The sequence below is a fragment of the Centruroides vittatus genome, unplaced genomic scaffold, assembly GCF_030686945.1.
Source record: "Centruroides vittatus isolate TY-2023 unplaced genomic scaffold, ASM3068694v2 contig_726, whole genome shotgun sequence".
NCBI lineage: Eukaryota > Metazoa > Arthropoda > Arachnida > Scorpiones > Buthidae > Centruroides > Centruroides vittatus.
In genome coordinates this window covers 2,073,936-2,101,679 of record NW_027122463.1, presented here as the reverse complement: position 1 = coordinate 2,101,679, position 27,744 = coordinate 2,073,936, and the positions used below count along the sequence as shown (strand labels likewise).

At 24.8% G+C, this 27,744-nt stretch overlaps 1 protein-coding gene across 4 annotated transcripts in view; it reads right to left on the bottom strand.

Moving 5' to 3' along the window:
- LOC136980833 (protein TANC2-like) overlaps nt 1-27,744 on the bottom strand; it is a 120,014-nt gene that overhangs the window by 55,713 nt on the left and 36,557 nt on the right. The window contains exons 1-2 of one of the 4 annotated variants that reach the window (XM_067277038.1): nt 18,562-18,708; nt 5,831-6,025 (exon numbers count right to left, since the gene is read on the bottom strand). Coding sequence is in view for 1 of the 4 variants with exons in the window: in XM_067277036.1 (XP_067133137.1) it covers nt 18,562-18,607 (46 nt within the window). In the remaining 3 variants the exon portion in view is untranslated. Of the gene's footprint in view, nt 1-5,830; nt 6,026-12,671; nt 12,953-18,561; nt 18,711-27,744 lie in introns of those variants that run through there. The other 3 variants (XM_067277039.1, XM_067277036.1, XM_067277037.1) reach the window with 3 other exon arrangements.

The window sequence follows — 27,744 nt, the reverse complement described above, 5'->3', positions numbered from 1 at the left end:
TTAGAATTCGTTACAATTGCATTCAACACCTTACAAGGTCTGTCCACCTTCTCATTCATCACCAAACGTAGGCAGACACTAGGATTACGTCATGTACCTTATGAATGGGGGTGAGCTTACTACGAATACAGATAGGCCAGTGGTCCTTGACTGTTACGATTGAATAAGCGTTACAGGTATGTAGGCAGTTGTTAAAATATTCTTCTCTATAAAATTTTAATAAGGTCGGATGTGCCTACATTCACGATACATGAATCATAACATTGCTATTTTAGAACCCTATTTAGGGTATTTTTTTAAATAAAATATATTTAAAATAATTATGAATTTATACGTTTTTAATCAGTTGATTTGTAGTTTTGTAGTCTCGAAGTGGGCATAAAAATGGTTGTACTGTTATTTTGATTTTGTTTTCTGAAACAATTTGAATTACTTTCATTGTAACTAAGTACATTCCTTTAATAAAATTCAAACGAATGGGCTAGAAATCGTTTTACTGGAAGATAAATGTTTACCTTAAATGGAATGACATAAGACAAAGTCAGGATCCGCATGTCAATTAGAAGAATAATTTATGTTGTAGTTTCTTCTTTCTTGCAACAGACACCGGATGAAAATCATTTTTTCTTTTCCCTTAGCAAAAAAGACAATTCGACAAAAATAATAGGATAATTTGTAAGACTTTTTTCCCTATTTTGAAGATGAACAGTAGTATTTTATAAAGACGTAGAGATAGTGATGATTTTTCTTCTTTCTTCTTTATAAATTACTTCACTACGTAGGTCTATATCAACTCAGCAAGTATTTTCCTGTAACTTTATTACAGGTTAGATTAGCGGTTATAATTCAAAGATTTTCGCATCAACTATGATTTATTTTAGTTTTATATCGGAAAAAACGTAAATGTATGATTATATATTATCAAATCTGTATAATTTCATCATTAATTTAATATAAACATATCAAACTCAAACGTTTTTTTCCCCCCCTAAGATCTGTCATATGACAAATTTGGTTATATTTTAGTAATTAAAATTATTAAATACGATTTTAATAATTAAATAATGGGAGAAATGTCATTTAAAACCTTTTGTTTATTTATTTTATTTATTAAGATTATCATTCAACTATAATTTTGCATATTTAAATAATTTAAACATCAGAAATGATATTGTAGAATTTACTATAATAAAATGCTTCGTTTATTTTCTCAAAAATACAAGAAAATTGTAAAAATTTAACGAGATATTTTTTAATAATTGAAAGTGATTTTAATACTGCAATAAAGTATTAATGCTGAATTTTTTTTTTTAATATTGTGATCCTCTTTCTTATATATAAATGAGTGAAATGGCACGTTATATAAATGAGAGTTTATCTGATGGAGAAGAAGAAAAAATCATCATTAGTTGGGTGATATGCTGCATCTCGTATTTGGAATTTTGCCAGAATAAAAATACAATATTTGTGAACCATATGAACCACCTCAAATATATCAAACCATATTAAGTAGTTTATTTTAATAAAATAGTAAGAAATTTTATAAATTTTCATATAAAATTATGGAGTAATAATAAAACATTCTTCATCAAATTTTCAACATTCACTTACTAAGGTAAATAGAGATAAATGTGAGCTATAAAAATATATATATGCCACTATAAATAATATATAATTATATATAAGGAATAAATAAATAATTTTTTTTAAAAATTAACCTGAAATTTTAACCTTAAATTAAACCAATTTTAGAAACTTTTTGACTTTTTTTTTTATCAATAACTCCCTCACAAATTCCATTAAAATCCGTTTTACTAGTTAGACGTTATCTGTAACGTCGACAGACGGACAAACAGACGCATTGATTGACACTAATAAGCGCTTTTCAACATTGATGCTGGAACGTAGTAAAAAAAAGAAAAGAATTTTTTCAGAAATTCCAGCTTACAAAAGTTGTCTTAGTTTGCTTTAAATAGCTATAGAAGAATTTTATTTATTTATTATTTTCATAATTGCTGCCCAAAACGGACAGGAGGGAGAAGAACACTTATTCCTCTTCACTAGGATGCTTGCATTTCATCACTCACCGAAACGTAAACAGCGCATCAAAACTCAACTCCCAAATGAAATACTGTATTTTCATATTTTTTATACATCAATAAAATAAAATCTTTTAAAATTTAAAATATATATATATTTTATTTTTATGTACAACAGAAATTTGATAGAAATTCGTAATATACGGGATGGATTTTAATCTTAAACCATACATCTCGTAGAATAAGTAATGTAATAAAAGCTCATTGATTGATTCAATTGCTAAAGTGGGGTCATTAGATTACATTATGAATAGGAATTTTTCATTTAAAATATTTTCTGAGCTCATTTTCTTAGCCATAGTCGATATACTAAATGGTACTTTCTATTTTATTCATCTCAATTGAAGTCTATTGTTACTCATGCAAAAAAAAAAATCTGATAGGATGGAATATATGCAAACAGTCCTTTAGAATAGTTTAGGAAAATTGAAAAACCATTTCTAGAAACGGTTATCAGTATTGCTGACAGGATTGAAAACGTTTTGCTTCACTGCATCGCTACGTATTCGTCGACTATCGTTCACATATATATATACATACAAAACCCAAAGCTAGACCTCTACACACGCAACTAAACAAGATCATTTTTCACTTCCTAAGATAATAAACCATTCTTAGCACGACAAATATCTTCTACAAAATCTATTCCTTTAGTTCAATCTTAAATTTTTTATAAAAAAAATAAAGGAAAAAAAAGAAAAGAAAACAGGAGATGCCCCTTGGGATACACCTTAAATATCTGTTGTGCAATTTGAAGTATTCTCGCGACTTTGAGTCCCTTCTCGGAATTATTTTTATTTTTATCAAGTTGTAAATCACCCAAATAGATCTAGCGTTAGGTTGTAATCTATCAATTTTGTTAGAGAGAGGAAAAAAAATTAATATATAAAATATTTCAAGCTTATTTCTTTTTATAATTGTGTAATCGAAATTGAATATTTCAAGAGGTAACTCAATTATATAATTACAGGACATATTTATGATTTTTTAAATAAAGATTAAGAAGGGTTTTATTTTTATTTCTTATATATATTGTATTTATATAGTTAAACCTCGATATAACGCGTCAATACATGAATCTTCCTCAAAAATATTCGAGAATCTCCTTCAATATCTGTGAATTACTAAATCTTGGATATTGCATTGTCATCAAATCACGTGATTTTCAACTCGCACGTGTGTAGACCTCATTACTATATATAATCCTTATTGTTCTAGTTATTTCAGATTAGCGCCACACTCGGTTTAGTGTCAATTTCTTATGCCAACAAATGGGAAGTGTGACTGTATACGAGTACACACACTTATACAGGCTACTGTTAAATTATTTTAATAAATTAAATAAAAATTTTGAAAACTTGTTAAAGAGGAGAGAAACTTTATTTTTCCTCAAATAAATCAATATAAAATAAAAATAAAATAAATTGAAAAGTAGTTAGTTTGTTAACAATGAGGCAAGACAGAGAGAGAGAGAGAAGATTAATAAAGTCATTTCAAGACACTTTTTTTTCTATTATAGAATCAGATGTTTAAAAAGGAATGGAAAATTATAGCTAATATAATTAATGTAATGGATAAAAATGAGATTTAATTAACTTAACTATAATATATAGAGTCTTCTTTTAACAATTTATATTGTATAATATTAAATTATTCCATTTTTCTATGCATTTGTAAGAAGGTTTTGTAATTCTGACAAGATAATATTTTTTAATATTTCTTTTTTTTTCTCTTTTGTTCAACTCATAAAATTATTTTTGTAAGAAGAAAAACAGTCCACATTAATCACTAAAAGAGCATTGTTTTGTGAAAGAACAAACAGATGTCTGAAGGGAAAGGAAAGCTGAAGTGATAAGCAATTAGGATCATAAAAAAAGAAAAAAAAAGGATTTATATAAATTTTTTAAAATATTTTATTTAATAAATTGAAAAATTTATCTTTAAAATATTTTAAATTTTATTATTTTCATTTTTTTTAAATTTTAATTTCATTTTAATTAAGTTAACAATATTGACATTTAAACGGGGAAGATTTTTTTTTTTTGCTAAAAATTCCTTGATTTTCATTTAAAAATTTATTTTAAAGGCAATTTTTAAATAAAATTACTTAGATTTAATGACAACAATATGAAATTATTTACTCTTTTTACTAAAAAAAATTGTTTAAAATTGTATAAAGAAAAGGTGAATTGTTAAGTTTTCTTCTCCCTAAAATGCTTTTCTATTATATTTATTAAATAAAATCTTTAAATTTGAATTAATATTTGAAATATTTTAAGAATATTTCTTTTATTTTTCTACACTTTTATAAATTAAAAACAAATTTTTGGAGAAAGGAAAATTTTAAAAGTGTATAAAAATCAATTCAGCTTTCCTCACCCAAAATTTGTTTTTTTAATTAAAAAGAAATGTAGAAATAACTGAAATTATTCTTAAAATATTTCAAATATTAATTCAAATTCAAAGATTATATTTAATAAATATAATATTAAAAAAAAAAAAGCATTTTAGAGAGAGAGGAAAACTTTCATATATATTTTAAAACAATTTTTTGGAATAAAAAGTAAATTTTTATTATTATTATTACTAAATTTAAGTCAATTTTTTAAAATTAGAAACAGAACTCTCTTTCTCCCTTATAATCTCAGTATTGTCAACTTGTATGAAAGTTAATTTAAATGAAATTAGAATTAAATATAAGAAATTTTGAATAATTTATTAATTAATGAAATTTATTTATTTTTGATATCAAAAACAACAACAACATTAGAAACAATGGTTAAAAAAAATTGCTACTAATGAGAATTGACGGTCAACAAATGATACAATGAAGTACTAAATAGATTAACTTGTCTGGTATCTACATTAATGATTGCAGGCTGTAGTAAATGTGATTAAGAACACTTGTAATGCAGTTATCTTTATAAGCAACGTTTTTAACTAAAAAATAAAGAAATAAAATAAAATTTGTTATATTTTTCTTTCTATCATATTTTATAAATTACAAAAATAATTGGAAATTAATTCTGAAAAAAAAAAAATTATTAATTTTCTTTAGTATATGCAATTATATGATTCTATACATTAAAATAAAAAGTCTTTAATTATAATCTAACTTTTTAAAATACAATGAAATATATTTCATCTTTAATTGTAATTAGTATTAAATATATTTTTATATAAATTAATTAGATTTTAAAGATTTCCTGTTGAGAAAACTGAAATAAAGTAAGGTTTCTTGGCAATTCTCAGCTTGTAAGGAATTCTAATCAATGATTTAGAACAAAAATTTAAAAACTAATAGAAATTATAATTAATTATTTTAAAAATAAAAAAAAAATTTATGATTTAAGTAAATAAAACGAAACATTTCTCCTAGTTTCAACGAGAGAAATTATTAAAATAAATTTATTATCGTTATAAAAAAAAGAGACTTAAATATAATCTTACAAATTAATTACTTCTATTCTTTTCATTATAAATACGAGGATTATATTATTAATTTTATCAGTTGGATTTCCGATTTACAAGCTTTAAATGGTGAAATCTAGGATTTTAAAAAGTTTAAACTAAGCTATTAATCTATTAAGAAATTATACTTAAATACTGTAATTATGTGAAGATTAATTTAAAAATGATAATTCTATTGTTCTGTTCATTTTTAAGGAGATAATAACTTGGTTAAAATTGTTTTTTTTTTTTTAAACTAAGTTTGAGGCAAACTGATATACTTATATTGATGGTACAGGCCTAGACATTTCTTCTTAGAAAAACAAACATGGTACATGTTTAAGCCAATCATTATATCTTGCGAAGACAACAAAATTGGATGTCAAAACAGCAAGCATCCTATGTTCATACTGTTGACGCAAATGTGTAATATTTTCCCAATGTTCACTTTTGCTTGGAAGAATAGAAAGGATTTCCTGTAGATAAAAGCATCGAGCTGTGATAACATCGAAATTTTTCTTATAATAATGTACCATGTGAAAGTTTTTATAAAACTCATCAAGCATAAAATGCCTGGAATAACTAACTATAGTGTAATTTCTAATTATTAAGCGTGTGGGTCTTGATACATGGTGATTTTATCCATTTAAATCATTATTTTTACTAACAGAAAATAAAAATTAATAAAGAATCGTAAACATTCTACGTATATTTAAATAATAACTGGCAAAAAAATATCATTTCTAAGCCCACACAAGCTTCGAGTCACTGTATATACAGCGTTATAATGAATGTATCCTGTAATGTTATTGAATTAATTACTTTAAGTTATTTAATATTACCTTTATATTTTACAGAACATGATTAATTATGGACTAATTTTTAAGGTTGAAACAGTTATTGATGCATATTTTTTAATGTTTGACGAATTACTCCAAATTAGAAATATTCTTTTGTAAATATTTGATTACTATATAAAATTTATGTAAGAATTGTTTCCATGAAATTTATGAAATATTTCCAAGTTTGCTAATAATTTTATAATTTAAGACTGGAAAGAAAGAGTTAACAAAGTACAAAGTACAATCTCCTGAGTATATATTTTAAAATTTAATTTTAGTTAAGATGCTCTTGTAAAACTTTAAGCATTAGAAATTTAAAATTTATTATGTCTCGTTGAAACGATAAAACCCAAAATAATAATTTTATAAAGATATTTTAAGCATTCAAATTCGAAATTTTCTAAAATAAACAAAACTAATTTATAAATTCTACTTTTATATTCGTTAAATTATAGATTACATTAAACCGAATTAAAATTTATGGATAACATTTTCCAAAAAGTTTGAAATTTAACACTTAAAATATCTTTAGAAAATTATTATTTTGTCATTTATTTATTGGTAAAATATACTTTAATAAATATAAGATTAAAATATACAGTGTATAAAACTAACATTTTGGTTATATAATTTTTAACAGTTATTCTCAAAGGGATCGATATAGACCCAGTGGGAGTCAATGAAATTTTGAAAGGGGCCAATGGAACTGAAAGGTCAATTGGGGGTCGATAAAAAATTACATACTTATTCGAGAATTTTAGATAATTTTCAAATAAGAATAATAACAATCATATAAGAAATTCATTAACTGATTTAATAATTTACTTGATATATTACCAAAATCTTGGGAAACAATGTACAAATTTTAAAGGAGATCGATTGAAAAGACTATTTTCTCTATGGGGGTCAATGCAAGGAAAAGGTTGAGAACCCCAGATTTATAATAAAGTTTCCTTTTATAGATTACCAAATTTAAAAAAAGAACACTGCTCCAAAGATTTTATTGCTCTTACAGGCATATCTTTTAAGAAGTTACAGACGAGTGTACAGTAAACTAAAAGCATAAAAATTTAACTAGTCTATATATAATTTTAATAACATTATTGAATTTTCAGCAGGTTCGTGTCAAATCGATGTTAAGCAATTTATTTTCGACTTCACACTTATTTTATTTCTGCCATGGAAATATTCCATCTTATGAGATTTTGTGCAGCGATGTTTGATTTTCAAAAAGATGTCACCAGATTTTCTCGATTTCATAAAGTCTATATCATATTTAGAATAGACTTTGATCAAGTAAGAGAGTAAACGTTAGAAATTCTGGTCAATAAATCGAGAAAAAGATATCTGAATTGCACACTTTAAAAGTTAATATTGTCTTCATATTCGTAAGTTTAAAAAGTCCAATCAATTTGTTAATAAATAAATTTGCATAAATTTATTTTATTATTAATTAAAATTAAATATAAAATTAAATATAAAAACCATTTTTAATATAAAAAAATTATTATTTTAATTATATTTTACTAATAAAATTATAGAAATTGAGCTTCCTCGCATAATTAATATTAAGATTAAAATTTTTGCTCTTAATTTTAATTTAAAGATTTTAAATTAGATTTAAATATATACAATATCTTCCTTTATAAATATTTATAGTGTTTATAAATATAAGTTTTAATGTATACAAACTTTGATTGAGGTCTCTTCAGAAGCTTATCTTAAAAGCACAAACTCAAATTCATTCTTACTAAGTTCAGTATAAAATTAAATTTAAAAATAATATAACTTAAAATATCAATATAATTCATAGGCACGTTCTATATATAGTAAAAGGGATCAATAAACTATTAAAGAATTATGCTATTAATATAAAATTTCTTTTAAATTTTAAAACTTTTCTTCGGGTTTAATCGTAAAATATTAATTAATTAATTAATTAATTAATTAAACTGTACAAATAATTAGTTTAATTAGTATATTATCAACTAATTAATGTGCGCTATTCTTACGAAAAACATTAATTAAACTATACAAATACTTTATAATTTATAAGGAGATTAAACGTGTATATTATTAAATAATTTATAAAATTAACTAATATTTATTTAAATTTAATATGGCTATTTTTAGATCCATTTAAAACAAATAATTGAAAGAGTTCATAAACACGTACTGTATCAATATCAAACAAATGTGTAACAGATGTTGGACATTTGTTTGATATTGCTGTTCAAAGATATAACATTTCAGTTGATTCAAATATATATTTTTTTAAATTTAATAATAAGTAATTTAATTTTTATTATTAGAAGTATATACATAAATTATTTATATATCAGGTAAAATGACAGTTAAGTGTAATAATGTATCCTTTTGTTTTTTTTTAGTTGTAATTGAAACAACCAATAAAGCGAATTTATATAGCGTTAAGCAATTTTGCTTGTTTTTCTATAATAAATACCCTATTTACAGAGAAGGAAATGATAATAAAAATTCATTTTTTAAATGGTAGTAACTATGTAAAATGAAAATTTAAAAGAAGATTAAACAGGGTGTGTCTCTCCGATGATAGAATGTAGGACAGAACTGTAACGCAATAAATACCACCTCTTCTTATGATATAGGCTAATATTTAGACAAAACAATCACCATAAATGGTTATTTAAACACTATTATTACCTAATCAATTTAATATTTATCGTTTATTTTATGTACATTCCACTTAAAATTCGATGGAAATTTTATAAGTAATTTTAGACAATATTTTAAGTTTATTGAACATTTTAAAAAAAAGCATAAAAGAATGCCTGATTCACCTGAATTTTTACAAAAATATGAAACACTACTCCATTTTTCTGGTATAAAGTTTCATAACCTCTAAAACCATTTGTATGATAAAAATATATAAAATAAATCAGTAGCATTAGCATTACATAGAGCTATTAAGCAGATTATTTTATCAAACCAACATTGTTTCTTTGTAAGGCTGTTCCAACGATCGAAACAGGTCTGAGAGTGAGTCATTCAGCCGCTGGTTGAAAAAATGGCGTGCGTGTGAAAGTGAATAGAAAGGTTCTCGTGACGCAAAGACATGAGGTACGTAAGGAGCGTATGACGTACAACCCCTTAAACACCTGCCTTCTACTGTGTTTCTATAAAACTAAAAATTCATTTCGGTGACGTTGTAAGGCCATTCAAAGGCTATTGTACTTCATAAAAAGTACTCTGACTTCTCTTTCGATATATGAACTATAGCTGATCCGTTTTTTTTCCCTCCTGAGAATAATTCAAGGACGAATAACTAGTGATTAACTTAGTAATATAGCCTTGTTTCTATCTTCCAAGTTTATAATCACCTTTATCTTCTGAATGAAGTAACAATAGTAATTTTTGTTAGCCAAAAGTACATAACCTTGTGGCTGATTGAATTTAAAATATTGCAATAAACAATACACTATAAATTGAACAGACAATTAAAATAAAAATAAAATATCTTATTGTAAATTTTAAAGATTTTGAAATTATTTATAGCATCGATAATTATTATTTTAATTAACTTTTTTAATCTGTTAACCTTTCTAAACGTTAAATTTTATATAAAATTCTCCTCCTTGTATTCGTATATAAAGTAAATAATAGTATTTCAGAAGAATCCTTACAAAAGATTTTTACAGAATAATGCGATTAAATATGGAACCAATGATAATATCTGAACCCGTGACTCCTGCTTGAAATCTTCAATAGAACTAGAAAATATTTGCTGGATAAATATGGCATATATGTGTGTTCAGAAGTATTGTTCGATGATAATATCCATTGATGATTCTATATGGTTACGTTAGTTCTTTTCCTGTTGATAATCAACCAGGTGTTACAGAGTAGAAGGCTATCAGATAAGGAAGTAACGGAGTAGATTGAGAACGTGGTTAGATTTACTAAACAGGAGGACATTGGTGACCACTTCATTAAGAACTTTGTAGTGTAGGAAAAGAGGATAGATACCACACGACACAGTAGAGTCGAGGTCGCCGGACCTTAACATCCCCCACATTCATCCAACCTGTGTTCAAGGACAGCAGGTACAAAGGATGACTCACTACCTGTTGTAGAATGGAAGATAGAGTATCATTTATCCCCCAAAATACTGTTGGCATCAGGTAACAGGTGTGTATAAAACCCAGCATACAATATTAAAAAAATATATAATTTAAAATCAACTTTTCATTTTTATTAATTTTGAGTCAAGATATTTCTAGAATATTTTATTTAATTTTATGTAACTTCCTATTTAATTTTCCTCTTGTAAAGTAATAAAGAATTAATCCAGAAATATACAAAAAAAACATCTTTTGAGATATTTTTAATGTAAATATTAATAAAAAAAATTATATAAAAATCTGATTAATTTGTAAAGATTACACATTTGTTTCATGACGTAAAGTAATCTTATCTAACCCACTTCAGTTAAGAGAGTCTATTTATAGATTTATAGGAAGCATGTATAGTATGTTTCACTACACTGATAAACAGATATTAAATGAGAATTACCTTTTCTGTACATTACTCAAAATGTAAACAAAAAAATGTTTTCTCTCCACCATCTTTTCCTCTTTACATTAATGCATTAATATTTTCATTTTATAAAATTTAAATTGCTTTCATTTTATAAACGTCGTGTGTCAATAACAGAAGATTTTTTTTTTTAAATTAAGAACGATGATTTCATTAAATTTCAGTTTAAAATTCCTTTGAAAAGGAAGAGGGGAAAAAATTATTAATAATTTTCTTATTAAGAAGTTAATTTGTTTGAAAAATCTTTAAAATGAAAGTCATTTGTTACCTTTAAAAAGTTTACCTGTTAAAAGATCGTTACAATGGATTAATTAAAGAGTAGCAAACAATACTAATAAGATAATTTAATCGATACCAATAATTAGATTTCAGTATCTGGCCATTGACTCGAGATGTTAAGCTTACTTATATCTTAAGATCATTTTTAGATATTGCCTACTGTATAACTTTTTTAACTAATAATCTTTTAATTATATATCTAAAAAACACTGTTAACTACTTGTACACAATAATCTTCCACTTGTTTTATTTTTATAGCAGCGAACATGCATACAGAACGTACCGAATTTATTTACATTAAATATGATTAAAACATGATACACTTGTGTTATTTTTCTGATTATTTAAATGCCAGATGAGGGAGGAAAGCTTACATCCCTGCACGTGTTTAACAGTGATTGAAGTGTACCGATGGTATAACTTATCTTCATCAAGTTCCCATCATTCTCGATGATTTGTCAAACGGTAGGTAATTAGTATAATTACTAATTCGACTTAATTATATAACAACTACTGTACATTCCCAATGATTTCTAATGACTAGAAACAAATATGTACAAGTATAAATATATATTTTTTAAATATTGTTTTCATATATATATATACATATGAAAACAATATTTATATACCAATAAATTAAATAATTTAACAATGTATTAAATTGCATACTTATTTTAAAACTTTAAATTTAATCTAGAAATTATAGATGATGTTACAAAGTTCAAGGTGTAAGCGCGGTGGCAAAATTTAATTTATTATCCTGTATACGAATGTACACAGGAAGAATTTTTAAATTTTTACGTGTTATAACTTTATAAATTAATTTTTTTAAAAATGCTTATTATTTTATTTTTTATGGGAGTAAAAATTGTTTAAAAAATAAATAAATTTATACTTTAAACAATCGAAATGATTTCATAATTGTCGTTATTGCGTTTAACCTTGATTCATGTCTAAAATATTTCTGTGTAAATATTTACTAAATTTATAATTCGTATAAAAGGAAGTAAAATTGTACCGCGTACAGTTATTTTACTAGGTTAAACGTGTATTTTCTAAGTAAAACTGTGTACAACTTTTGTACTCTACACACTCGAAGATAGTTAAAATAAATCAAATTAATCGATTAAAGTTGAAACAAAGATTTAAATTATTCTAATTCGGTTTGTAATAACATTCCCTCCTCTTTACAATTCCGCAAACCTGATTACAAATTAGTTTGCGACTTTGTACTTGCAGTACATAAGTACGCTGAACTTTATCACGACTGAAAACTAAAGCCAACGACATCTGGAGTACAGACTCTGTACCAACGGATGTCATAACAATCCTAACGACACTTTCTGTACACGTTCGACCGATGCACGACAAGGTGTCGAGTAGATTATCCATGTCAAAACGACAGAGCCGATAAACCTAGACTTACCTGCGAAAATCCATTCATTGATTTAAGCCAGGTATGAAAGAACCCCACAACTTCCTATCCGAAATGCTTTGTTTTCAATAGACGATTCTGACAGCCCTGTTGGCTCTAGCGTCCATGTTGCAACAAGTGCTCTCTGCTCAAGGACAGCAGCGCTCTAGGTGGCAGGAACGCACATTGCCCCGGGCCTCTATAATTACTCTACCTGGTCCCAGGTAACGGCTCATAGTTGATGATGAGTCATCCCTGTCTTACTCGATCTGTCTTTATGTTCCCTTTCTAGACAGGGCACGTGGAACTTTATCTCTACTCAGTACTAGATATATATATATATATATAATTTTTTTTATTGTGTCATATTATTATGTTAATACACAAGATAATTATGTAACTTTAGATAATTACAAATTAACATAAAACAGAAACAGTATGAATTTTTATCAACAAAACTTCACGTTTGCATAAATTTATTATTATTATATATATATATATATATTATTTTTTTTTTATCCTTCCTCTTCTTGAATTAAAACTTATCTAAACTTTGTAGGATTTTTTTTTTCTTTTCTTTTTTTAAATTTTACAGTCGATAGCGAAGAATGCCAGCGCAGTGTTGTCATACAAGAATGCAATTGTGTGATATAAAAGTTGGGAAGAATTTTTATTCCTAACAAAAAGCATTAGCAACCAGAACCATTTGAACTCATTTGCAATGCAAATAAGAAATGAATCAATATTTGTTAAGTTTTTATTATTCATCAAACAAAAATACTATTATTCTAGCAAGCTAAAGTCTTTTAAGGAAGTGCGTGGGAACTCCATTTACATCAAGATTTTTATTGTTTAATAAAGACCTATATTTTGAAGGTGGTGTTAAGTACAATTTAGATATTTGTATCATTCGAAACTGTACAAATTTTTATCGAGTTTAGTAAATTAATACACCTAATAAACACACAATTCACCTACTTAGCCACTACTGAATATATTGCTAATAGACTAACGTCTGTCTGTCCGCTTACATATCTAAAAAATCTAGAAAAATAATGAATTTTTATATTAGTTTTATGTTACATCATTCTTTAAATGCAAATAAAATATTTACGAATCTATTAATTTTATTTAAATGTATAGCATTAACAAGTAAATCTAATCAACCCACACACGTTATTAAAAATTAATATATTTTCACAAGCCCTCGGTGTCACGTTGATACAAGGACGATGAGTTATAGCATATCACAGGCCAAATAGGCTACAGGCTACAGGCCAGAACCTCTCTAGGTTAAGGAAAATTTAGTTAATTACCATTATTTATTTATTATTTTTTTTTTTACATAATCTAAAAATAAATCTAGGAAATAAATACACTATCATTAGAATAATTAAAATATTATTCAAAGTAAGATATGAGATAACATTTTATACGATTTTCTTTAATGGTTTCCTTTATGTTCCGTATCAAAATAAAGAAAAGTTTATACTATAAATTCGTTATGAACCTTTACTCTTGAACATTTAAACTTGTTCCATATTAAAAATTCATGAACATATAAGATTTAGTAATTTAAACGATTTAAAAAGGCGTTTTTAATTTAAAAATTTGCATTAAAAACCTATCTAAATTTACATAAATAAAGGCCCATTGTCTAATGAAAATTTCTATTTTTATATTCTATAAATGATTTAATTAATAGCATTAAAATCAGTGAAATTTTTTGATCCATAACGAAGTTTTATGAATTTTGTGGATCAAAAAACATTATAAATCAGGAAAAAAATTATAGATTTTATTTAAAAAAATAATATTATGGATCAAAATAATTACGGTTTTTATTAATATAGAACATTTTGGATCAGAAAAATAAAGGATTTTACGTATAAAAATATTATAGATCAATATTAGGCGATTTAGACAGAAAAATTGACTGATTATTACGGATTTAAAACAAGAAAAACTTATTAGTAATTTAAAATAATTAACTAATAATAAATAACATCAAAAATAATTAAATAACATAAGAATAATTTGCGAGAAGTAATCGCAAATAAAGAAAATTTATCATCACATCACTTTGGTTAACCATAGAATAAAAACAAATAAATGGCAGAAATATTAGACGACCGAGATATTTTTTGAAGTAAAGTGTAACGTTTCAGACATTACAGTCGGAACTTTAGATAACATTAAGCATTTAGTCAAATAGATATAATTTATATAGAATAATATGCTGTAATCTAAGCGTTAAATGGTATCGCAACTCAAAAGGATGTGTACACTGTCTGTCCACGTCATATATTAAATTACTTCCGGTTTGTTATTTTATCAACTGTTCATTAGCGTATCGAATCTATTATTTTTTTTTCGAATATTTCCACATAAACTCGATTCAAATTGTATTATAATAAATTTTACGAATGGAAATATTTAATTTTTTTATTTTTAGTAACTTCGCCTAATCACAGATGGCGCTTAAAATGTAATTTTTGTTTTTTTAATACTTTTTTTTTTAGAAAAAGTTACTTCACTCCACGCAAATTTAGAGTGAAAATTCTATTAAAATTAATATATTTTTTTCTTCTTTTTTATAAAGTAAAAATCACTCATCTTAAAACCTTTCTAGGTGCCCCTTTCTAAACAAATATATTATCTAGATCGTGTTACTTATCGACATACCCTTCGTTTAAACGTATATCAATAAGCTTGTATATGTATATACAAACTATTTTGATAAGTTATTGAACAAACAATTCCTCTTAAAAAGTTATCATTGCGATTAAATTGATAGCGCACGTATACCTCGTATATCTTTGATATCTTACTTTATATACATTCCATATGTTTAATGCATTGCATATAGGACGTGAGAGACGAGATGGGGCCAATAAAACAATTTAATTCTTTCATATCCTATTATTTTTTGGATGAAAAACTAAATTTTTTGTATCCTTCTACCCATAATTTTAAACTTTTATATCTGTAATCAAGCGAATACTCTGCACAAATCTTCATCTGGGCTCGAATTTATATCTTAATTCATCACGTTTTATATAAATAATAACGCCTTCTGTTTTAATTATATTTATTTATTTATTTATCAGTGATAAATTTTTGAAAAATGTTGTTTTTTTTTGCATTCGTTATCGTATAAAAATCTATGTTAACTTCAATACATCTGTGAAGTAAAATACTCCTTTCAAAGAAAATAAGCCTTTGAAAAATTTTAATAAGGTTATTAATACATAAAAATCTTGTATAACGAATATAGGCTATATATATAACATTAACTCGAATTTCAGACACTACTTCACGAATGCGCATTATACATGAAATCATACTATAACATCTCTCTCCTCCTTCATATTTTTAATTTATTTATGTATATTTAACACATTTATTTTAAATAAATACACCAAAATTTATTTTTTTAAATTAGACACTATAAAATCAATTCTAATTTCCACGTCACAGCAAACTGTGCGCTAGAAAATAACAAAGAACCAACCAAAAAATAGGACAGTAAACAACATAGCGAAGTGTAAAATTATGTTAAAAAAATATACCAAAATTAATGTAAAAAATTTAAAAATATATTAAGAAATTGTTAAGACAGATAAACGTAAATAATTTCGCGCAAATTTTCTGGAAATTAAAAAAAAAAAAAAAAAAAATTTGTTTTGTTTGCATCAATAAACCTAACTTGTTTCGATAGAGTTCAAAGTCCGAAACATCGTTATGACACAAGTACTATTTATCTAAGAAACCTGTGTAGACACAAGTAATGCATACAAATGACCTCACAGCTAACAATGATTGGTCGAAAGAAAATTAAGAACAATCCGAATTGGCAACAATTAGTCGAGAGAATGGTTTAGTTACTCTTCTCCTTTAGATACTGTCGATCACGTTTATCTGTCTGTGTGTAGACATCTGATTAACAACGAATGACGTAAGCAAACGTTAAATAGATTCCTTAGCAGTACGTTCTTTTATTTTTTTCCTTGTATTTTCAGAAAAATGGCGTACAATTTCTCGAGAGAATTAACGATAATGAACAGTTTTAAACCAAAAAAGAAAAAAAAAATTATATTTTATCAATAAAACAAAAGGGAAAAAAGTGGGAAAAACTGAATATTTCTTTTGACATTTTTAATATTATAAAATTTATTTTGGTTGTATATCTTGCTTTGCATAAAACAGTCTCGAAATTGCAACTGGGATCACAAAGTTATCAAACGACTTCCGGAAAACTGGATTGAAGTAATTATTGTAGACCGGTTCTCTGTGTCTTTTTTTAAAAATATATATATACTTTTTTTTCTGGTAAAAGAATGGTCAAAACCCTGATAGCTAGTTTTAAGTCTGAAGTTGCTATTCATGTGCCAACGGTAAATATGTAATAAATATCATCATAAAATAGGAAAAATTAGTGGAAAGTATTATAAAGGATATAAGTTTATGGGCACGTTGAGCTTAATATTAAATAGTATTTTCACTTCTTTAGGATGTATCAAATTTATTTCATGACCTAAACTTATATAATTCTTTCTTTACTATTTTTTTTTTATCGATTAAAATTTATTGCAGATTTAATAAATGTTACCTAACAAAGGCAGGATTTGCACGTAAAGAAAATAAGATGAAAACTTAGGGCCTCTATGAGTCTATAGCTTAGATACAAGGGAAATTGTGGGGCCTTTATAACATAACAAGCCCATCTCTATAAACATATTATTTTCTATATATATAAAACAGAAAAGGGCCCTGTTATATACGGTATTATAGTTTAGGGCCTTAATTACAGGGATAGATATCTTATATAATAATTATAAACTTCCTTCGCAATTTAACCTAAATTACAAGCTTATTTGTTTTGTTAACTTTGGGGTTATTTTTAAATATATATTACGAACTGTCGTCGGGTTTAAAGGAAAAAAAAAAAATTATCTTAAATCAATCACGAATAAATAAACTCTGATAAATTCATTTATTCTATCTTTTAACATTTAGCCTTTAAAATTTATCTATAGAGAGACGGATGAATGAAGTAATTCCAATTACTCGCAAATTGGTATCGACCCGTAATATTTATACATTCTTTCTTAAAAATATAATATAACAAGGTCTCGGGGGATTATTTCTAGAAACATGTTAACAAAATTCTTTCTCTTCTCGTTACTTGGAGACAGTTCATATGCAAATGGCAATCTAAAGTCAATCTTTTAAAAATAAATTTGCTGAACCTACGCCATTATTGTTTGCACGCGTATTGTTAAAATTTTGTTTATACTTGTTTAAACTGTTCCTAGACGGATACCAAACTCCAATTTAATTTTTTTTTCTTTTAAATTCCATTAAAAAAATCTTCATTACTTGTATGTACTCTTGTTTATATAAATCTCTATCTTCAAACGAAAAAAAAAAATAAGCCCAAACGTAAGATATACGGGTGGCCCAAAAGACAATTAATCGTGTTTTGTGTGTCCCGGTGAATTCATTAAGCTTTTTTTTTTATAATTTTAAACTATAAAACAACTCTAAACACAAAAGGGTGTGCCAAAAGTCAGTTAGCCGTATTTATTAAGTGCTTTTTATGTCTATATAGATCTTTTTTTTTTATCTTCGCGCAATGTAAGACCACTAAAACACGATAAAAGCGTGAAGGTTCGATATAAAATTCAGTTCACCGCGTGTTTTATGTGTTCCACATACACTTGTAGATAAAATTGAGCTTTAGAAGAGCGTGTCCAAAACGTAATCAAAATAAGCTCGGTTAACCGGCTGTTGAGCCGATTTATATATTATATTAATGTAAATTACACGCGGTTGATTATTTTATTATAATAAATTAACGGAATGAAAGCGTTTAATGGAGAGAATTGATGGAACTTACCGTTGTACCACGTTGGCTGTTGAGCACTTTGATCATCAAGGGACATACTTTTTTACTGTGTAATTTGACGTATCGTCGACGCCAAATTGGAACCAAGTGTTTACATTTCGCCGTTTTGCTTTCTGATAATCTGATAAATACTGATAATCCTAAATTAATAAAGGAGAAATTTATAATTGGCAACTTGTAATCCACTTCAAAGTAAAATTTAATTCGATATTACACAAATATTTATTCCTTAATTTTACTCAAAAATTCCAATTTAAAAAATATTAAAAAAAAAAAAAATTTCGAATTATACGGAGATAAAATTTTAATTTTTGTATTTATTAATACAAATTATCACTTTATAATTTTATAAATATATTTTTAATTTAAAAAAAAAAAATATATATATATATATATATATGACACATTTCTATTTATTTAGAGTGATTTTTAAGTTATAAAAAGCTTAAAATATAGGTTAAATGTTAGAGATAAAGTTATAAATAAATTAAAATTATTATAGATTTATTTTAATTCATTCATTAAAATTTTAAATCTTATAGTTAAAGTTCTATACGTTTAATATTGATGATAGCCTGAAGGGTTATCGGCAAAGAATATTTAAATTTAAATAATTACTGTAATTATTTTCAAATAATAAAAGTTATAATATATTCTTCTACGTATTGATATATACATATAATCAATAAATCAATTTTTACATTATTTAAATAGGGTTAAAATTAAATTATTTAATATTAAATATGGAATGGATTTTAAATTCATTTCTTTCACGTGGTCTAAAGGGTAAAAAGTTGTCACGTAATTTGTCTTTAAATCACGTGACATTTCAACATTTTAAAATTATTATTTATTTAATAATGATATAAATTAATTTAATTAAATAATTTTTTACTTTTATATAATATAAATAAATATGTAAAAAAAAATTAAATTTTTAATGTATAAATGCAAATTTAAATGTAAAAAATATATATATATTATCTATTTTATAAATATATTTATAAATAAATGAAATATCAACGCAAAAAATACTTAAAAATCAATTTTTAATTACATTTTTTTAAATTTTACGTAATAATTCATACCTAAGAATGAATTTCAGAGTAAAAAAGCAGTCAAGAAAGGCATTTTACGTGGCTATTTTATAAATACAAATATTTTATGTTTAAAGTTATGACGAATTCGAACAAGTTTTTAGGATAAACCAATCATTCTTTATATAAATATTTAAGAGTAGGACCGTGGAAATAATGGTTTTAGCTTGTACTAAAATATTCAATATATAAAAAATACCATAACAGCTATCGATTGGAAGAATTGTTAAGAATAAGTTACAAAAAAAAAGGGGAATTTATAAATAAAAATTAATGATTTATACGTATTAAACTAATTGAAAACTTTCCTACTAAAAACATATAAAATATAATAAATATATAAAATTGAAAAAAATATCTTAAGAATTTTTTATACAAAAATACAGCAAAAAAAAACACTTTGGATTTTTGTACTTTATGAATTGATTATTAGAGTAAAATATTTAAAGTTTACTTTAAAAAAAGAAAAAAAAACTCTTTAAAATGTCTCCTTTAAAAATTCTAATAATAAAAAATATTTCTTCGTTCCACTTTAAAATATAAAAAATTTATGAAATTTTATATATATATATATTTTTTTTTTTTAAAGTAAACAAAATCTAAAACTATATATTTGACCAATTTATTTTAAGGACTCGAAGAAAAGCATCAGTAACTTACTACAAAATAAAAGAAAATAAAAATTTACACGTCTGAACAAGAAAAAAGTTGAAGTTACAATCGTTAAAAATCTTTAAATCAAATGTAAAACAACCCTACTTCTGTAAAGTAGAATTTGATGTATTTATATTAAATTATAGAGTGAAAATGCAACGAATCCATCCAATTACACGGATAATATGGATTTTCAATGTAATAATTTCGTGTGTAAATTTTATAGATATTGCATTCAAGGGAATATAATAAAAGACTTTAATCTCTTATCCTACTCATCTGAATTGCGCTATTACAGATAGGGAAGGATAATGCCTTTTACAGCACTTTAATTCTTTCTAATGAATAATTATTGTATAATTAGAGTTAATTTAAGTGTGTTTTATTATTTATTATCGATAAATTATGAAGAATCGATACAAAAATTGCTTTTTTTTTTTTTGTTTGAAAAAAGTCGATTTATAACATGACCTAATCAATTGTTGGGCTACAATTTTCAAATTGTAGACGTATAAATTCTCACTGCCGTCCGTCTGTCTGTCTGTCCTTAATCTCGAGAACGGAGTTAAGTAGATGAAAATCAAGACCAGATGTGAAAAGCTTAGGGATTAACTATATACGAGCTTCCGGTCTGAACTGGAAGTCGAAATTCTTTATGGATCGGAGTTAAATAAACGAAAATGGAAAGCTTATTTTACTGTTAATACATTCATTTGTCTGAAGATAATTACAATCCTTCAAGTTTTTAAATGAAAAGATTACAATTATAATTAAAAATAATAATAATAATAAACAGGAATAAATAATTGTATACTCTATATTTTTCCTAAATAAAATCCTTCGTATTATTTTTGTACTTAGGAATTCCAGTTAATCATACAATTATTAATTATAGAAAAAATAATAAGATTAAGTCTAAAGAATGAGCAGAAAGATTTCCAAAGATCTTGGATTTCATCCTTTATCTTCATCCAAGAGGATTATCGTCCAACAGGAAAACAAAGAGAGGATATCCAAATAAAAGATAGAAGAATTCGTAACAGGTCATATGGATTAAGAACTTGGATGTGTTAATGATGATGATAATGATGATGAAATTCTTCACAGACGTGACGAATAAACATATTTTATCTCTGAATTATCTAATGCAATATCGGTTAATTATCAATATTTGACAATATTATAATTGTTAAATAATTGGTCAAATGAAGTTTAAAAGTGTACGAAGAACAGACAGACAAGCAGACATTCTACTTTATATTACTTTATATATAGAGAGAATTGTTAAATACTATTTTTTAACGTTTCTATATTTACTACTATAGATTTAATGGATTAAAAGTGTATTTAGTGTAGACTAGATACTGTTTTAATTATTATAAATAATTTTTTTTCATTTCTTCTGTGGATAATTACTGTTTTAAGTCTGATTTTATTTATTTGTCATCTATGTAGGGAATTTTGTACGAATTTATTAAAATAAGCAACTTTTTTAAAGTTAATTTTCTGTATTTTTTAACCTTATTCTTCAATTTTTAATGATATAGGAGGTAACCCTAATGGTTTCATTTCTACATATTAGTAATAATTCCTAGAATAAATTTACGTCTAACTTGAAGTATGTATACCAGCAATTAGTCTGACACATCGGAAATTGTTTTATGATCTTATACACTAATAAACCATTCAAATTTTTCAAGTAATTTTGTATAGATCTGTATGAAATTAAATATTACAGCAACAGATATTAATATATAGGCCTACAATAAAGAATTTTATTCTGTCCCATACAATAAAACATATTAAAATTCTAATTTATTCCCATATAAAGTTAATAATTTGTTGTAAAATCTTCGAAATTTATGCCTCAATAAGCAAATGTTATACTTATACTAAAAGTTATTAAATTTGAGTTTATATATTCGAACCTCTCAACGACGGTCACCTTTAAATAGCGGCCATATTTTCGAGAACGTTTCTCTGTGAAATGTATACAAAATAACCTCCAAACAACGGCCTTATCACATTAATTTCTGCGGATTATTCATTAATTTGTTGGATGAAAAGTACTGTTTTGTTGCTTTTGTTAGTAACAAACTATTCAAGTGGCGTGTCTCAAGGTTAAGAATTTTCAACGGTACTTCTCGTATAAACACTTTACTAGGTTACTTCAAACAAAACCCATTGATGATGAATTATATTCCTGAAAGGCACACTGAAGTCCTACATTAAGTAACATGAGCAGTACTTTCCTTAAGCTGCAAGTTAAAGAAAAAAAAAAATATAAGTGAAATTTAATCTCAGTTACTAATACTACATTGGAATGTTTGGTTTTTTTTACAAGAGAATTAATATAAGTTATTTATTTTATACATCAATACAGACTCTTATACATAATTTACCTTCAGTTATTATTATTATTATTATTGATATCATCATCAAAAATAAAAATTCAATTTTGTAGAGTAATAGTAAATATTTTTATATTTCCTTCCTTCCTCCCCTTATTTTCCTTCTTCAAATTTTATAAATTCTATTAAAGAAATGTTACGAAGATTACATCTTTCTTCGCTTTATGTAAATTCTCAGTATTAAATTAAATTTATTTTAAAAAAAAAATTAAAAAATGAAGAGGAGAAGCTTCGTTTTATCCTCGAGGGTTTTAAAAAGAGATGATAAATATTACACTATTTATTGATGTAGATCTCGAGTTATTTAAATTTAACGTCGGATAAAAGAAATAATTTTTATTGAATTTTATCCTTTTTCCTCTATTTTATTAAATTTTGTAAAAAGAAAAAAATTATTAATTAAATTCTACTAAAATTAACGCAATTATATTCGTCAATTAACAAAATTAAGATTTAGAAAAATTAATTGTTATTAATGAAAAGTTTTAATTTGAAATAAAATAATTGCTAACCATTAATAAATATTTATTCAATTTATAATATTTGTACTTAACATCATTAAATTGGTATTAATTAAGGTGCAGATTTATATTTAAGATCATTGTTAATGTTGCAAAAATAATATTTTATAATGTCTTTAGTTAAAGAGCTCGAGTTTGTCTTGTTTATTTTTAGATTTTAATGTTCTTTCTTCCAGTTTTTCTTTTTTATGGTAATTTGTAAGGAAAATAATATTTCTATTTATATATTTAATGACTTCAACATATCGTTACAACATTTTCTGTTTGTAAAATTCTTCTTCATTGAAACAAATATAATCTGTTACACTTAATTTTCATTAAGTATCAATTGAAACAAAATTATTACCAGAAAGAAACCATTAACTTTATTTAATATAAATCAAAAGCACGTAAAGGTAATTCATCTCGACAAAAAAAAGGAGAAAAAAAAACCATTTCTTTGAATTTATACATAATCGAACCTCCAAACAACGGTCATTTTTAACCAGCAACCATTTGAAATGCGTATAAAATAACCTCCAAACAACGGCCATGCTTTTATGTTCCCATTGTTCAGAGATTCGACTATATACTGTGTATATATATTTGATACTTTTTTGAGTCATACACATAATGGACTATACTTTTTTGCTGATAAAAACTTTTTTCCTAATTAAAATCTTATAGAAAGACGTTTGTACAACAGAATCCATAATATTCAAAAACTGTACGAATGTATTTTGCAGTAGAAACTCCATTAACCGGAGTAATGATGGGAAGAACTCGTAAAAGGATAACAGAAAACCACATAATAGAATTCGCATTTACAGTAGTGTATTTTCATTTATTTGAAAACACGAATTCAACAAAAAGTTTCTCTACATTCTCACTTTTCTACACTGCATATTAAGGACATTTTTCTTTCGAGATAATACACGTTACCACTTAGTACCAATTCTTTCCATACGAAAGCACATCTGAAACTAAAACTGAAGTGAAACTTTCTTACACATTCTCTTCCATTACTTATCCTGTATTACTAAATTATTTAAACTTCATTACAAGTATCTACAGAACTGGTTGATCGAATTCCGGTTAATGGAGTTTCTACTGTATTTCTTAACGTTTAAAGCAATTTATATATATATTATATATATATACTGTATAGGCCTATATATATAAAAGAATTGAGCTAAACCTGTATAAATTTACTATAGAGTTAATGAAATTTGCATCAGAAAAGTCGTAATCGTTTGATAGAATCATTAAAACATGTTTAAATTATAAATAATCCAATTAAATTGCTTGATTAGAATTTAGAAGTATAGTTAATGTTTATAATCCTATTAAGTTTCACAATAAGAACTCCAGCATTATGCAGAAATCTTAAATAAATTTCTTAACATTGAACATAAAAAAACTAGACAAACAATATCAATATAATTTTTAAAAAATAAAATGAAGTACCTGTAATTAAAGGCATTAAAATTCAATCCATGGCTAATTAATATACACCTGTTAATGTCTTTATATTATTTTAATTAATAGAATTAATACAAAACACATTTGGAATGTCAATTAATTAATTTACTAATGATTAAAAAAAATAAATAATTAATTAATTAATTAATTAATTACAAGGAATAAATATACGTTTTTATTTTTTATTTAATATAATAATTTTAATTTATAGATTTAATTAATTTAAACTTTACGTGACATTTGCAGAATTATAATTAAAAATTAATTTAATAAAACTTCAAAAAACAATTTTATATTTAAAACTTTAAAAGATTTTTGCTTTAATTTTAATAAAAAATTAAAATTATAAAATCTATCAGAATCATTAATTAATTAATTAAAATTATTATATACGTATGATTTTGATGTAAAATTTTATAGTAATTAAATAAATAATATAAAAAAATTAATTAATATGACTTATTAACTCCATGTTTTGAATTAATTATTTTAAATTTAAAATGTATTTTCTATAATTTATATAGCAAATTTTACAGATTATTTATCAATTTATGATCGATATAATCCTTTAAAAAAAATACCCCCTTGCAGCATTAAAAAAACAGTATTATAATCCTACAGTTTACAATGTAAATTTTCAGAGAAGCGCTCAAAATTTTGCACTTGTAATGAAGTTTAACCAAAAAATTTGAAGCTTAAACTCAATGTTTTTTTCTTCTTTTTTTTTAGTTTAAAATATAGATTAAAACAATGTAACAAATATTCCGAGATCGGTTGCCTAAGGCTAGAAACTTTCAATGTTATCCTCTAGTTAAAGCACGGTTTCATACGATTAAATCGTGCCTTCGCTGGAAAGAATGCGATTTTAAACAGAGATTTCAAATTCTTCTTTCTAAATTTAAAGATTTAGAAAACTTTTTTCCCCAAAGATTTCAACCGATAACGCTAGAAAATCGTGTAAAAAAGATTATCATGCTTTCATCCTTTACGCGGATTGGACGTTTTCTTGAAGCATTTAACTCTTCGGTTCCTAAAACACCATTATTATCCACTTGTAGATAAATGAGCATTTAATTGCGAAAAAATAAAAAAATAAAAGAATATAAGAATAAAAATAAAAAAATCTTAGTGGAAACGTTTAATTGTTAAACACTAGAATGCCTCCATTATTCGACATCGATGCACATCTTCAATCTAAAATTAATTTAATAATTAGCTAATGATAGTAATTAAATTTTATTTCTTGTTAATTTACTTTTATTTTAAATTTATAATATTAAAAATCTAGAAAATTTACGACTAAGTTTAAGTTTTTAATACAAAAAAAAAAAAAAATAGATTTTTGCGATAAACTATCAAACTTTATCAAGATTTTTAGTGATGTTTGACATTATCACTATCACGAAGCGTTGCTAAAATAGGAAATTATAATATAAAAAAACGTATAATTTTTATTAAAATAACTTTGCTTCAACGAAAAACAAAATATAAACTAAATTTCCGACTTTTTATTGTTCTAGCCTTAATTTATGTAATGATTTAACTTTCATGAAATAAAAAAGAATTTTTTTTTAAATTTCTTCTGATTTATTTTTTTAATTTTAAATAACAAAGCCAATACTTTTATATTTAAAAAAAAATAATATCAAAATATTACCGTAGTTAATTAAGACGAACATTCAGTACTCAAGATGGAACAGAGATAATCAACTCCTTTATTTTTTGTAATACACATCAAAAGTGAAAATTACCAGAGGGTAGAACTTTAAAAAAAAAATGTACGCTTCTTTGACGTCACGCTGCTTCTATTGTTCAATCCGCCATGTTCTATTAGTCACGGGGTAACAACAGAAACAGTGATTGATAAACCCAAGGCTAAGTGGAGATAAGGCCTGTCAACAAAAACAATACTATACCCTAGGGAATAAGAACATCTCATTAATAAGATTCACAAAAGCGAATAGGGAAACGTGTGACGGAATGAAAATTAGACTCACTTTTCTGCCTTAGGAAATCCGTTCGTTCATTCGATGAAAATTCGAGAATAATTGAAGAAAAATTCTTTTATATTATCACTATTACAAAATTTTCCCTCGCTTTCACTTGCCTGAATTGTTTTCGATTCGTATTTAATAGCATTACATTAAATTTCACGCGGTTATAGAACACATTAGTGAAGTTAGAGATAAAGGAGGCTTCCCTGTAAACATTTATGAAGCTCTTACGAGACTGTAGAATCATTTAACTAATGATTTTATTAGAGGAAACGTTAAAATTTTAACTAATTTAATATAATTTAATAGATGTATAAATTAATTATTATTTAATAATATTTTACACATCTAAGTCAATTTTATTTAGAAGATTTTGAAGTTAGTGTGAAAGTTATACTTTGAAAAATGAATTTAAAGGAAAGAAAAATTTTAAAATATTAAAATTCAACGTTTATAATTCGTACAATATATTATTATTATTATTATTATTGATTATATTCTTTTAACTGGAATAGATATGAGTTGTTTATAGCAAACAACACCCAAAATAAATATACATTATTCACAATGAAAGAGAGAGAAGCCAAGACCTTTCATTTTCTAAATCTTTGGCCTTGATTGAGGTCAAAAACTTATGACTTCAATGTTTAACAAATTAATAAATGATTACTTAATTATTCACCCTTGTAATATAGTTTGATAAATGTTCAATTAATCATATAAATTAAAAGTAATAATGTTTTGTTGTGAAAAAAATAATAATAATAATAAAAGTAATAACTTAAAATGGTTCAGTAATAATTTAAATACACTTTTATCCGTTTTAAGAAATAAAATTATTATTTTTTTTTTATACTAAATTTAAATTTAAATAAAAAATATTTTTCAATTTTATTCAACAGAAAGGTATCTGAAGCATTTTTTAATGAGATTGTTGCATGAATATTTTTTCTCCTGATGTATACCATAAATTTATTTTAGCAATTTCTTTTATGAAAATTTGGAAATGGATTGAAATGTCTTTTTATACAGAATA